This window comes from Moschus berezovskii, chromosome 22 (assembly GCF_049115385.1).
Source record: "Moschus berezovskii isolate FMDL1 chromosome 22, NW_MosBer_1.0, whole genome shotgun sequence".
NCBI classification, from domain to species: domain Eukaryota; kingdom Metazoa; phylum Chordata; class Mammalia; order Artiodactyla; family Moschidae; genus Moschus; species Moschus berezovskii.
Window position 1 is genome coordinate 4,459,325 of NC_142481.1, and position 14,521 is coordinate 4,473,845.

Sequence of the window (14,521 nt, forward strand, 5' to 3'; positions counted from 1 at the left end):
TTCTATGAAAAATTTTATTTTTCTTAAAAGCTATATAATTATATAAACATAAATTATATATGTATAAGTATATATGATTTTTATATACATTAAAAACTATATAACTTATACAGAGTGAAGTATGTCAGAAAGAGACATATAAATACCATATACTAACACATATATACGGAATCTAGAAAGATCGTACGAAAGAATTTATTTGCAGGGTAGTAATGGAGAAACAGATATAGAGAATAGGCTTACGGACATGGGGAGAGGGGAGTGGAGGGTGAGATGTATGGAGAGAGTAACATGGAAACTTACATTACCACGTGTAAAATAGGTATCCAGTGGGAATTTGATGAATGTCTCACAAAACTCAAATAGGGGCTCTTTATCAACTTACAGGGGTGCAATGGGGGAGGGAGATGGGAGGAATGTTCAAGATGGAGGACATACACGTATGCCTATGGCTGATTCATGTTGAGGTTTGACAGAATAAAAATCTGTAAATCAATAATCCTTCAATTAAAAAATAAAAATTTAAAATATTTTTAAAAAATTTTTGACAAATTTTGTTTTTCAAATGCACTCTAAGCTCTTTACTTGCTTGGTGACAGAAATATTGGTTTTTGATAGGAATTGAATAAACATCTACCAGTCATGGAAGACTATAACCTAAACAATGATACTTAGAAATATCAATGTGTGATAAACTGATGTGACATACAAAATAAACACGACTAATTCCAAATCATAAACTGATCTGTTAATTAATGTGACATTAAAAGTATTAAGTGGAAGTCAAGATTTCTGAAACATTAATATATCACGTTTAAAGAAAAGGACATATTTAAAACGTGACTTTTATTTTGTCAAATGAAATTCCACAATTTGTCTATAAATTTTGAGAATATTTTCAAATCAGAGAATACGACACATTCTGGTTTTATGCCTGATAGCTACCATCTGAAACCCATTTCTGAAGTTGCTTTTGGAAAATGGTCTGACCCAAATCAGCCAACTATGGATGTTGTCAGTAGGAAACAATGTCTTTGTTAAGCACTTTATAAACTCCAGAGTTAGGGAAGGTATTTCTAAGGCTTCCTGGTAGCTCAAATGGTAGAGAACCTGCCTATAATGCAGGAGACCAGGGTTCGATCCCTTGGTCGGAAAGATCCCCTGGTGAAGGAAATGGCTACCCACTCCACTATTCTTGCCTGGAGACTTCCATGATAGATGAGCCTGGCTGGCTACAGTCCATGACGTTGCAAAGAGTCAGACACGACTGATGGACTAAGCACACAATTGTCAACTGCATATACTGTTTCTAGAAAAGGTCATTCCTATAGATTAATTTTTATTAATCATGGAGGTGCTGTTGGCACCCATATCAGTTCATTTCAGTTCAATCGCTCAGTCGTGTCCGACTCTTTGCAACCCCATGAATCACACATATAGTAACCCTAAAAATGTATGCTTTCTGTAAGGTACTCCCTAATTTCCCATATATCTCTGCAATTCCAGTCATTAGTTACATTAAACATCAGGTTTCATATCGCTTGGATTCTACAATAACACTCACTGGCACAAAACTTACACTGTGATTTCCTTGGTGGTCCAGTGACTAAGACACGTTGCTCTCAAGGCTAGCTGCAGTGAGGGCAGGGGTGCGGGGTGTGGGGGTCGGGATTAGGGGGAGGTGCCTAGGTTTGATCCCTGGTAAGGGAACTAGGTCCCATAGGCCACAAGTAAGATCCGGTACAGCCAAATACATATTTTTCAAAAAGAAGTACACTAAGATACATTAGGAGGCATTGGGAGCTGACATCTGGTAGCACCTAATCTCTCTTTAATAGCTTCATTTAATTTTTGAATTATTCCTCCTTCCAGTGTTGCTTTGGCACTGGATTACTTTGACCCTTTTTCCTGTATGGTCACCAACCCAGACTCCCCGAAGCACCTGTTTCTTGCAGATTCTTGCCCTCAGGCTGAAACAGAAAATACTCACTTGATATCCTCACATAGCCCGGATACTGGGTTCAGGTGTTGGTCACGGCAAGCTGCTCCTGTGATAGGGAGGGAGGCAGCCAGACCTCCAGACATGGGTTTGTGTTTCTGTACGTCACGTCCCCTCAGAACTGCAATTATCTTCACACCTGTATCTGCGATGTGAGACAGGCTTGGGGAACTGAGATTAATTGTGAAAAGCTTTAATGCTCAGCTGCTAATGATAAAGCACCAATGAAAACTTTGTACCGATCATCTCCAAAGGGACTCTTGAAATCCTTCTGGAAGGTTCTATTCCCTTTGGTCCCTGGAGACAGACAGGGACTCACAAGGAAGCAGTAGGAAATACTGAGGCCTAACAAAGAAAGGGAATTTCATGTGTCTGCTTATATAGTTTGTATCCCTGAGAAGTTTTTCTACAAAAGACGAGTTATTTTCTATTCTTGAGACTACTGAACTGTACCTCCATTTAGAGTATGAGTAGAGAAATGGAGCCAAAGCACCTGAGAGGGACTGTCAAGAATTTCTCCATCTGTCATTTTACAAAGGTGAAACTTTCATACCTCATTGTCTGAAATGTCATAGAACTTCTCAAAAAGTATCTTGAGGCAAGTACCTCCTGTTTACAGTTAGGGTTCAATGTCTGATAGAAATCCCCGCATAATTTTCGCTGTAGTCTGCAATAGCAGGTACACATTTGCCGGGAGCCAGCACGCGAGATCCCACCCATGACAAGGTCATGAGGACAAGACCTGACAAGCAAGGCAGATCAGGACTTCAGGGATTTCAAAAAGCTGCCCGGCGCTCACCTTAAAGATGATATCTGTCTTTCTGATGCTTATCTTTCTGACTGCTCCTTAATTTCTGTGACTCAGGCAGAAGGCCTTCCCCGACCTCTTTCCAAACAAAATCAACTTGTTTATGCCCTTGGCACTAATGCACATGACTGCTCACAACACCTTCATCATAAATAGCATAAAGAACCTGATCACACAGAAGCCCTACTAGATAGAGCCCTTCAGGGGGTGAAGAAGCCCTATTAGAGAATATAAAAAATATTATTCCAGAAGTTGTTACTGAATCCACGTTTGCTAGCTGTGTTTTTGCTCTTGATGTAGAAATTATTGTTACTATAGTTAGAATAATAAGAGTTTAGCCCTAGTGTAGAAACCATAAGACAACCGAGGCTTTTAATCAGGAATGCGAGGCAGAGTCTGCCTCACCGGAGCCGCAGAGTCTGTGTGCAGTAACTAAAAAGAACTGACCATTGTGTTAAATTTCTAATGTGCTGTAACCTGTTTAACTTTTACCTTATGAAATTATAACTTTTCTGTTTTCTGTTTAGCACAAGACAAGTGGAAAAATAAGAATAGCTTACAAAAAACAGCTTTGCATTCACCTAGCTTGTAAGAAAAGGTCATGAGATGTTAATAGGCCTCAAGGCCAGAAGATAATGTATTAATGTCTACTATAAAAAAGACTCTAGTAAACAGAGAAGTATGCAGAAAGCATTCTGGTTTTGTAAAGGGCAAACTGACACAATGTTAAGCTGACTTTGCTCACTCTCCCCTTTAGCACTGTACTAGTTTAGGGTATATAAACACTGATGTACAAAAATGAAATAGTCTTGATTCAACACTCAACCAAGACTCGACTCACTTTGTTTTCTTCCTTTTCTCGCTGACACCGCTCATCCTGAGGGTATCCCTGGACTCAACCAAAGAGGGGACTTCGGTATACCTTAGTTCCAACTCCCTAGAGAAAGATTCTCCTAGTTCTTAGTGACCAATGTCATATTCAGAACCAGAGTTTCCAGCAGGGAACCATAAGAATTGACCTACTGATAATTTTATCATGAAAATCATCATCAATATCCTCTACTTAGAATATGTTCCCACTCACAGATACTTAAGAAACATATTTTCTTTTCATTTTGTTCACACCCCAAAACATGTGGGATCTTAGTTCCCCGGCTAGGGAAGGAACCCCAATTCTGCATCGGAAGGTGGGGTCTTAACCATTGGACTGCCGGGGAAGCTCCCAAACACATTCTCTTTAATAAGGGATTTAATATCTTGACATACATTTTCCTTTATATTGTAATTAATGCTTTTTGTGTAAGAAATGATTAAATCCTCAACTCTGAGATCTTAGCTCCCCGACCAGGGATTGAACCGACATAACCTGCAGTGGAAGCACAGCATCTTAACCACTGGATTACCAGGGAAGTTGCTAATCTCACATTTAAAGAGAAAGGTGTACTCTCCTGGGATACAATTGTCTGTGGGCCTCTGTTTTTCCTGTCTTGTGTTAAATCTTCTCCAGATTATCCTTTCAAGGACTGGGTGAAGAGGAGGAGGTTAGGAAAGAAAGCCAACAGTGGGGAGGGTGTTTGGGAAGCTAAGTGAAGAGCAGTCGATGTGATCCACGCCACCATTTGCCTAGCTTCGTGTCCAGTTTTAGCACAGAAAGTCCTGCTTCTTGGAAACTTGTTCAGTCCTGCAAGAAGCAGGGCAATTGGTTGCTTCAGCAGCAGCAACGATTAACAGAGGCAATCTGTGTATCAACATATTCTGACAGGAGTAACGGTATGTCATTTCTGGGGTTACCTTATAAACGGCAATGTGGATTCCGGTCTCCCTCTTCCTTTCTGGAAACACTTCCGAAGGGAAAGGCCAGCTGCCCTGTTGTTAAGTAGGTCTCTGGTTACAATTACTGAGGCTTCCTCCCAACGGAGCATCTGAGTGATTACATTCTACTTTTCGTCACTGAGGAGACACCCACCTTCACAACTCACACAAAGGGCTTTTGAATTTTCCCCGATTTTCAACTTGCTGAAAACATCTCGGCTTCCCATAGCGGCAGCTCTCAAAATTCGTCTCTTTTGCCTTCATCTGTGTGAAACAGGCTGCTGAGAACAGTTAGAACAGGGGAAGTAGCTCTCTTCCAGAGGAAATTAAAGAGATTCAAAGGCATCAAAAGGCAGAGAAAGGGAGCACAGCTGGACAGAAGGGCCGACACAACCCTGACAGGGGCCCGGGTGAGAGGAGCAAGGCTCCGCCCCCACTGGCCCCGCCCCTACCTCCCGGCGCTTCCGGCCTCGCCCCACCCTCTCCGCTTACGTCGCCTCTCGTTGGCTGCGGCGGAGCGCACTCACCTTCCTCTGTGTCGGATCTTCCGCCCGCGCGTGCGCAGACGCGGAATTGAGTTGAAATGCGTGACAAAAAGCGTTCTGGTGAGTTTGTCTGTTTAAAACCCGGATTTCTTAGTCCCTCAGCCTGTTGTCCTTCACACGTGGATTTCGGGGGTCTCTGTGGACGATCAAACTACCGTCCCCATTTTGGCGTCCCCAGTGTGTCCTCGCATCGCCGTGAGTTCTGCAGTCCGTTCGCTTCCTGCCGGGTCCCTGGGGCCCACGTCCGCTTGCTGTTAGTATCGTTCTAGAGCCACGTCCTTCTCGGGCACTTCTACCTTCTAACTTGTAGAGGCCGCTGCTTCAACTCCTGCATTGCACAACCCCTAGGTCCCTGATGCACGAAGAGGTGAAGGAGGCTCTATTCTGTATGCAGTTTGGTCAGGGTCTCACCTAAGGTTTGAAGGGGAGGGTCAGCCTAGAACGTGTGGTTTTCACAGGCAAGGCCGCGAGTTCTGAAGAAGAGTAAAACTAACAGCACCTCGTTTGATTCTGTGTTCCAAAATCCCTGCTGTATCAGTGGCCGTAGAGGATTGTGTTTTGTACCTGTTGAGATCCGGGACCTCGGTGTATTTTTCTAAGTCTTGAACAGCCTATTTTGAACACTCAGGGGTCACTTCCCATGACTGATCTTACCTGAGAAGGAAGGCCAGAGGAAGCGGAAAGCAGGGAGTCAGAAATGACTCATTCCGAGGTAAGAGGCATAGTCCTTTTGTTTCTTTCTGTCTCTCTTTCCTGAAATGCTGTTTCTTTGGACCTGATAAGCTTCTTAACTTCGTCTCTCTTTCCTGAAATGCTGTTTCTTTGGACCTGATAAGCTTCTTAACTTCTGAACGAGTTTGTTTGAATTTACCCTAGGGTCATGATCCCTAGGGACCCATTGCCCTCCTGTCACATCCGTGTGACAGAAAACAGAGTATTGCCAGCCAGAGAAGCTCACTCAAGTCTTCTCCAACACCACAGTTGAAAAGCATCAATTCTTTCATCAGATTTCTCAGGAGGCAGATAAGGTAGTCTGGTGTTCCCATCTCTTTAAGAGTTTTCCACAGTTTCTTATGATCCACACAATCAAAGACTATGGTATAGTCAATAAAGTAGATGTGGTTGTTTTCCCAGAACTCTCTTGCTTTTTATATGATCCAAGGGATGTTGGCAATTTGATCGCTGGTTCCTCTGCCGTTTCTAAATCCAGCTTGAACATCTAGAAGCTCTCGGTTTACGTACTGTTAAAGACTTGTGTGGAGAATTTTGAGCCTTTTCTATTGTTTGAAATGAGGGAAGTTGTGTAGTAGTTTGAGCGTTCTTTGGCATTGCCTTTCTTTGTGATTAGAATGAAAACTGACCTTTTCCCGTCCTGAGGCCACGGCTAAGTTTTCTAAATATCCTGGCTTATGAGTGCAGAACTTTAGCATCATCATGTTTTAGGACTTGAAATAGCTCAGCTGGAGTTCCATCACCTGCACTAACTTTGTTGCTCGTCATGCCTTGACTTTGGACGCCAGGATGTCTGTTACTAGGTGAGTGATCACACCATCGTGGTTATCTCAGTCATTGAGATCTTTTTTGTATAGTTTTTCCATGTATTCTTGCCAACTTCTCTTAATATCTTCTGCTTCTTTTAGGTCCATCCCGTTTCTGTCCTTCATTGTTCCATCTTTGCATGAAATATTCCCGGTACCTCTTTTTTTCTTAAAGAGGTCTCTAGTCTTTACCATTCTATTGATTTCATTCCCATTTAGGTCTCCACAGAGCAAGGAGTAGAATTCCCTCTTCCAACATAGTTTTAAAAATCTCTCTTCTTATTTAATTTCTTAAAACTAGTATTTATTAGGTTTATCTTCTTTGTATTCAGCTTCCTCGGACACTGTCTTATGTGTCCCCTGTTTCTGATTAGTTCTCTGTCACTATCATTTATGATTTTTAGATGAAAGATCTAATAGACCATTCTCAGAAACATATGTGGCAAGAAGTGGATTTAAGAATTGCTAGGCACCTAGGACGGAGAAGGCAATGGCAAGCCACTCCAGTACTCCTGCCTAGAAAATCCCATGGACGGAGGAGCCTGGTAGGCTGCAGTCCGTGGGGTCGCTATGGGTCAGAAACGACTGAGCGACTTCACTTTCACTTTTCACTTTCACACATTGGAGAAGGAAGTGGCAAACCACTCCAGTGTTCTTGCCTGGAGAATCCCAGGGACGGGGGAGCCTGGTGGGCTTCCGTCTATGGGGTCACACAGAGTCGGACACGACTGAAGTGACTTAACAGCAGCAACAGGCACCTAGGATTTGTGAAAAGGTTTGGTGTCTCCACTTAAGATGACTAAAAGCAAGAAGTAATCATTAGATTGCCTGTCTCCTCTTAATTCAGTGGTCCTTGGAGGTTTTTAATCGTGCTTCTTCCCCTATAACCTATTTCTTTGCCATCTCATTTTGTCCAGCGTTCTGTTTGTGGTCTCTGTTTTGAAGGTTACAGGAAGCCACTTAGCCGTCCTTCTGGTGTCTGCACCTTGGTGGGTGAGGTTGGTCCAGAGGGTTGTGCTTTTATCGTCTTGATCTGTGCCTTGATTGCTGTTGTCTTGACCAGAGCCTGCCTGGATATTCAGGCTGTTTCCGCATTGTTCTGTGGTTGTTACTGCCCTGTCTGTGGTGGTGCCTGCTCCCTGTGTGGGGGAGTAGAGCCCCCGCATCTGATTCTTCGCTGTGATTCTGATCTGTGGTGCCAGACTCTGGGATTGGAGCACACCCAGTGGGAGAGAAGTCAGAGTGTTACTCCTCTGGGGACGTTCACCTCAGGGTGTGCCCTGGTGCCCGCTCTCATGCCTTCTGCAGGCTCTCATGTTATGCACTGCTGGCATTGATCTTGGCCCACCTCAACCATGGGCATGTTGGCACATGGCCCTGGTGTCTCTCAGATATTTTCCCAAGGTCACCACATAGATTCAGAGAAGTCAGGACCTGGGTTTCATTCGCGTGGAGCTGGTCCCGCTGTGGTGCTTCTCGGCAGCTCAGGCTCTGTCCTGGCCCAGCCCCCTTGTGTAGGAGCCCACAGAGTCTGCAGCTACTAAAGCTACACCTTCCATGACTGAGAGAGCCCTGGTTGTTGATTCAAATTCTCTGTAGGGGCTGAGGTTACAAAGCCGGTCGTGGGTGTAACACCATGGCTTGTGTTGCTGAAAGGAGAGGTTTCAGCTTTTCTTCTTTATCCCTGGGGTTCAGCTGTGCTTTCAGCTCCATCTGTGGATGTGGCCACCTCACAGGTGTCTGCTCCTGGGACTGCCCCAGAGCACAGGAGTCTGCTGACTGTGGAGGAGGTCGATGGAGGCCGTGGCTGGGGGCTCAAAAGACCTACGCGATTGGAGTTCTTCATAGTCCTTGGCTGGCAGGGGCCGGCAAAAGGGACAAGGGATGCAGTAGGCTTCTTGTTTGGGCATCACTCATCAATGGCACTCTGCTCTATGGTGGTTCAGGCTTCCACCACAAGCATCCCGTTTGCAGAGCTCCTCCCTCACGCGCATCCCTTCAGGATGTTTCCTTATAGCCAGCTGCAGTCCCCTGCATCGGTCTGCTCTCCAGACCCCACATTCCAGCACCCAGCCCTTGTCTGCAGGGGTGGACACCCTCTCAGGTTGGCTGGGCGGACAAGGCTGGGGTCAGTAACCTGTGTGCAGGTCTCACTCTGTCCTGCTGCCACAGGCTGGTTGCCGTGTTCTCTTCCCACAGAGAATGAGGTTCTCCTTCTGTCCAAACTGAGCTCCCGTAGTGAGTGTCTTCCCCACATATGGAGACCTCTTCTCTCTTGCATCTCCCCACAGTGTTGCAGGCCCCAACCCACTTCCTCTCCTCTTCCTTTTCCTTCTTCTTTCTTTTGTCCGACATGGCTCAGTAGGAATTTTTCTTGTCCTTTCAGATTTCCAAGGGCCTCTGCTAGTGTTCAGCTGGGCTCCGTGAGAATTGTTCCATTTCTCATTCATTTGTGGAGAGAGACGTGATCTCCACATCTGCCTAAGCCTCTGGCATCGGATCCTTCTGTCTCTATTTATTTTTAAACTAGCTATGGTCATCAATTTTCTCTAAATCTTTAAATGTATTCACTGAGAATAGCACGGAATATTACTTCTTATTTCTTATCTTTCAGCTATGTCTCCACAAGACACCCAGGATTTGATGCTGAAGAATCCAGCATTAGAAGATGTATTCCCAAAAGCAAGCCTAGAAATATATCAAACATTTCACCTCAGAAACTTAAATTTAACGAAAGACTGGGAATATATGAGGGTGTATGAAAGACAGAGAGGATGTTTATATGGACATAGAGAAATGGAGACAGTTACACATAATGCTAACATTACTGCAAAAAGAAATGAGCAACCTGAGTCAAATTGGGAGAAACACCAACTTCAGTTTTCAACATCTGTCGAGAAGTGCAAGTGTTTAAGAAAAGATTTCCATCCTTTTATGAAATGTACATGTTCTCTAAAGGGAAACGTGGAAAATCTGGAAGATAATCTAGTCTCTACTGCAAATACTCATTCAGGCAATTCTGAATGTAGGCTTCGACTAAACATACATTCAAACATGTCTGAACACCTACAATTTAACAATGAGTGGGAAAACTCACAATCTAATCAACGTGAGAGATCCATGAACGGGGTCATTTTCTTTCCCCCAACAGATATTTTCTCTCCATTCCAACATGTATAATGTTGATGATAATGGAAGAGACACACTCCAACCATCATTGTTCAGTACATATTGTGATATGGTTAATAGACAACAACTTTCCATGTCTAATAAAATGAGTCAGACCTTAAGTAAGAGCTCCAGCTCCAATAATTACAAGAGTATTTATGGTGGACTGAGAAGGTATTCAGGCAATAAAACTGGGTATGTGGTTGAAGGAGACTCAAACCTTATGAAACATCAGGGACCTGAATCTTCAAACAAGGATTCTCCAAGTAATAAACGTAGAAATACTTTTGCTCAAATGTCAGGTTTTTCTCTAGATAAGCGGACTTGTACTGAAGAGAGGACTTGTAGTGAATATGGTAAGGTTTCTAATCAGTCTTCAGAACTTATTCAACAGGACATTGTTCAGAATCCACAGAAAGAAAACAGGTGTAAGACATGTGGGAAAGTGTTTAGTAAGTCATGCAAACTAAGTAGACATAACATAATTGATACAGGACGGAGAACTTTCAAATGTACAGAATGTAGCAGAGCATTTAACCATAGCTCACTTCTCACTCAACATCAGCAGATTCATGCTGGAGAGAGACCTTATAAATGTGCAGAATGTAGCAAAGCGTTTAACCATAGCTCACTTCTTATTAAACATCAGAGAATTCACACTGGAGAGAAACCTTATAAATGTACAGAATGTGGCAGAGCCTTTACTTACACCTCAAGTCTTATTCAACATCGGCGAATCCATACTGGAGAGAAACCTTACAAATGTACAGAGTGTAGCAAAGCCTTTATCTGTTCCTCACATCTAATCTATCATCAGCAAATCCACACTGGAGAGAAGCCTTATAGATGTAAAGAATGTAACAAAGCCTTTATCTGGTCCTCGCAGCTAACCTATCATCAGCGAATCCATACTGGAGAGAAGCCTTATAGATGTAAAGACTGTAACAAAGCCTTTATCCGTTCCTCACATCTTACTGCCCATCAGCGAATTCATTCTGGGGAGAGACCTTATAAATGTAAAGAATGTAACAAAACCTTTATTCAGCGCTCAAATCTTACTCGACATCAGCGAATTCATACTGGAGAGAAGCCTTATAAATGTAAAGAATGTAGTAAAGCCTTTGTCCGTTGCTCATATCTTTCCGAACATCAGCAAATTCATACTGGAGACAGACCTTATAAGTGTAAAGAATGTGGCAAAGCCTTTATTACGAGTTCGGCCCTTACTCAACATCACCGAATTCATACCTGGGATAGGTGTTATAAATGTACAGAAAATGGCAAAGCCTTCATTAAGGGTTCTAGTCTTACTGCACATCAGCGAATTCATTCTGGAGAGAGACCTTATAAATGTAAAGACTGTGACAAAGCCTTTATCCGTTGCTCACATCTTACTCGACATCAGCGAATTCATTCTGGGGAGAGACCTTATAAATGTAAAGAGTGTAACAAAGCCTTTATTCAGTGCTCATATCTTACTCAACATCAGCGAATTCATACTGGAGAGAAGCCTCATAAATGTACAGAATGTGGCAAAGCCTTTAATCATAGTGGTAATCTCACTAAACATCTGAGAACACACACTGGAGAGAAACCCTAGTAATGGAACAAGTGATGGAAGAGGTTTGCCCTAACATGCATCAGAAAACACAAGAGTTTATACAAGAAACCAATGGAAATGATGTAGCAAATATGTAGAAAGGTGTTTAATCAGAAGTTAAATCGAAATAAATATCAGGGATTGCATAGTAGAAGGCACTTCATCAATTTTGTGTTCACAAGTTTCTCTGAAGGAGAATGACTGCAGGGAGTACTCCATAGTTAAAACACATAGAAAAATGGATATATTAGCATGAATCGTGAAATGAAGGTTGATGATAATAGAAAGTTACAATTCTTAGCATTGTATGTATGCTTGTTAATAATGACGTGATTTGAGATTCTTTGAAGTGAATGTAATTCAGCACTCAAATAATCCATACTATGCTTTCTTTCTAGTGTGTTTGCAGACGTAGGTGTTTGATGGTTTCTTAAAGATTACCCTTTTTATATTGTGTTGCAACGATTTCTATCTATTCTCCATTAGAAGATGAATGATACCATAATGTGAAATGGATAATGACCATTTAAATGGAGGTGTTTATCATTGATGTGAAATATCTGGAGGTTGCCATGATATAAGTGATCATTTAATTTTTCCATGTATTAAAGTAAGACAGGAGTTGGTTGTAAGGTTTCAATAGAAATATCCTTGATTTGTAAGACCACAATGAGAGTTCTCTGCAATATTGATGTATCTTTATAATATCAACACAAGTCATGATTATTACTTGACAGTGTTGAAGTAAAGACAGTGATAACCTCGAAACATATTAGAAACCCTTCCTGGAAAAAGCATGGAATTAGTATATACCGTGCTTGCTAAGTGCTTCCTAGCCTTTGTTTGGTAAGCCGTAAAAGTCACAAATCTCACATCATTAATCAGAAAATGAATATGGTTCTCTGTACTTTTGATCTGTATTTAATCATGGATCATACCGTTGATTGTAAAGGGTTTTATTTCAACTATGTGTGAAATTAATACATGGTTATTCATAAAAGTGAATGGCTTTTATTGTTTCGGTTGATTGTAATCAATGAAATGTTAACCCACCACCAACAGCAACCTCGGGGACCTTATTTAAGGTTGTAGTGAAGAGACCACAATGAACGGTTCGGTAGCACACAGAGATGGCATAGGTGGAAATTAGTTTACTCACTGGATTTAAACTTCTCATAACTTCAGACATATTCCATCATTTCTATGTTGTATCTCCTCTCCCATTTTGTAACTACTTGGACACTGGGATGATTCTAACAGAAGGATTACGCAGAGTGTTGTTGACAGTTTCCGTGAACTGCTCCATGCTGTTGCTGCCTCAGCATCTGTCTGGGAAGCAGGCGGCTTGCAGGTCCTTGAGCTCACACCAGCCAGTCCTGTGAACCCCTGGACTCGATGACCACAGAAGACCACCCTGCTTGAGATCAGCAGTCTTGCTGAACCCCAGGGTCTATTCACAGGCCCCCGTTCAGTCACACTGAGATTGTCAATTTCTATGCAGGTTGATCAGTCCAGGGGTTCCCAAGGAGAGAGGGATCTGGAATTCTCAGGAAGAAAGAACAAATGTTTTTTTGCCCACTACACTCCTTAGGATTATGTAGCCAATTATCCTCCTTGAGGACAGTCTCTGGAAAAACCTTTCTGGCTAATCCTGTTGTCTTAAAATGTAAATTATGGGAGTGTGTCTAGTGAGATCTTTACAACCTCCAGACATTCTTTTGATTCACTGTAATAACTAATTGAAAATAACTGCTTTGCTAACACTAGCGAGGGGGCACTCTTTCTGCCCCCTTCTGATGTCTATCTCAAAAGCTTTCTCTATCTCTTTTATACTTTAATAAATCTTTATTACACAAAAGCTCTGACCAATCACGCCTTGTCTCTGGCCCTGGATCGAATTCTCCACCAGAGTCTAACATTCCCGGGATCTTTCATGGTTCAGCAACAAACCTTCAACACCCTCACAACGCTCACCAGAATCCTTTTCTTGGTTTGAATGTGTTAATCCACACTGAGGGAGCCCAGAGCACCTCACCCAGGGTAGCTTATAAAAGCCGTTTGAACTGCAAGTACTCCTGTTTTCTTTGCCTGATTCTTGCTTTGACCTTTCTCAGAAATTCCCTCCCTAAATCCTCCCCTACAGAGAGTCTCAGGTATGATGAGTGTGAGGCCATGAGCTCAGGACTCCTGAACGTTGGTTTGGGGGAAGAAACCAGAAAAATGGAATTTGCTGATGACTCCATTCATGGCCCCACTGTAGACCTGAAGATTCATAAGTTCTTAGAGTGGGGAACTAACCACCAGGATTTGTATTTGTTGAAATTGTTCAGAAAGAATATTTAGGCAAGAGGTTTCCATCTGGTTTCCCATCAGGATCACGTGACCAGTGTCAGGAAATGACCTCACTGATGCCCTCCCAACAGAGTTCCGTGTTAGTCCTGTGGGAGCATCAGTGTGGTGGGTAGAAAGTGCTCCAGGGGATTCTAAGGGGAGGCCTGGTTTAAGGACGTGGTTCCTGGTCCATTTGTGAGAGCTGAGGCCCAGCTTCAGTCCAAGGAGAGGCTGCAGGGTTGGTCACGCAAGGAGGCGTGACACCTGATGGTATTCTGGGTACTCTTTCGGACCGGTGTTCCAACTCTCCGGATAGCCGAGCCCTGACTGGACTCATTGAAGGGACAGAACAACTCACCAGGAATGGCCACAGAATCGGGTAATGCCCCGGGACCAGTCCCAAGTCAGGATGTCTTACTCCAATGGGCAGAAGAGGAGACCGATCACCTCCTTGGAGCTCCCAGGAAGGGAGCATGAGATAGGGAAACCTGGGAACTCAGGAAAGGGAGGTACTGCGATAACCTCTGAGTGATTGTGTATGCATGATTGCTGATTGAAGGTAGTGAAAGTGAGTTTCACAGTCCACGGCCTTCGGAGATGGACAGGGTTCAAAACCTGGGGTTCCGTGATGACCTCATAAGCCTGGAAGGCTGTTTCAGCCTCTTGGGGATTTGATCCCTCCCTGTGAGGCTGGTCCGATTTGGGAGTTTGTCCCGACCT

At 43.1% G+C, this 14,521-nt stretch overlaps 1 protein-coding gene across 1 annotated transcript in view; it reads left to right on the top strand.

The window, feature by feature from the left end:
• Positions 1-13,620, top strand: part of LOC129546410 (uncharacterized) — a 91,287-nt gene extending 77,667 nt beyond the window's left edge. Inside the window, 2 exon segments of the mRNA XM_088830480.1 lie at positions 9,317-9,827; positions 9,829-13,620. Of these exon segments, the coding sequence (XP_088686606.1) occupies positions 9,317-9,827; positions 9,829-11,470 (2,153 nt within the window). The 3' untranslated portion in view covers positions 11,471-13,620.
• Positions 13,621-14,521: the final 901 nt, after the last annotated feature.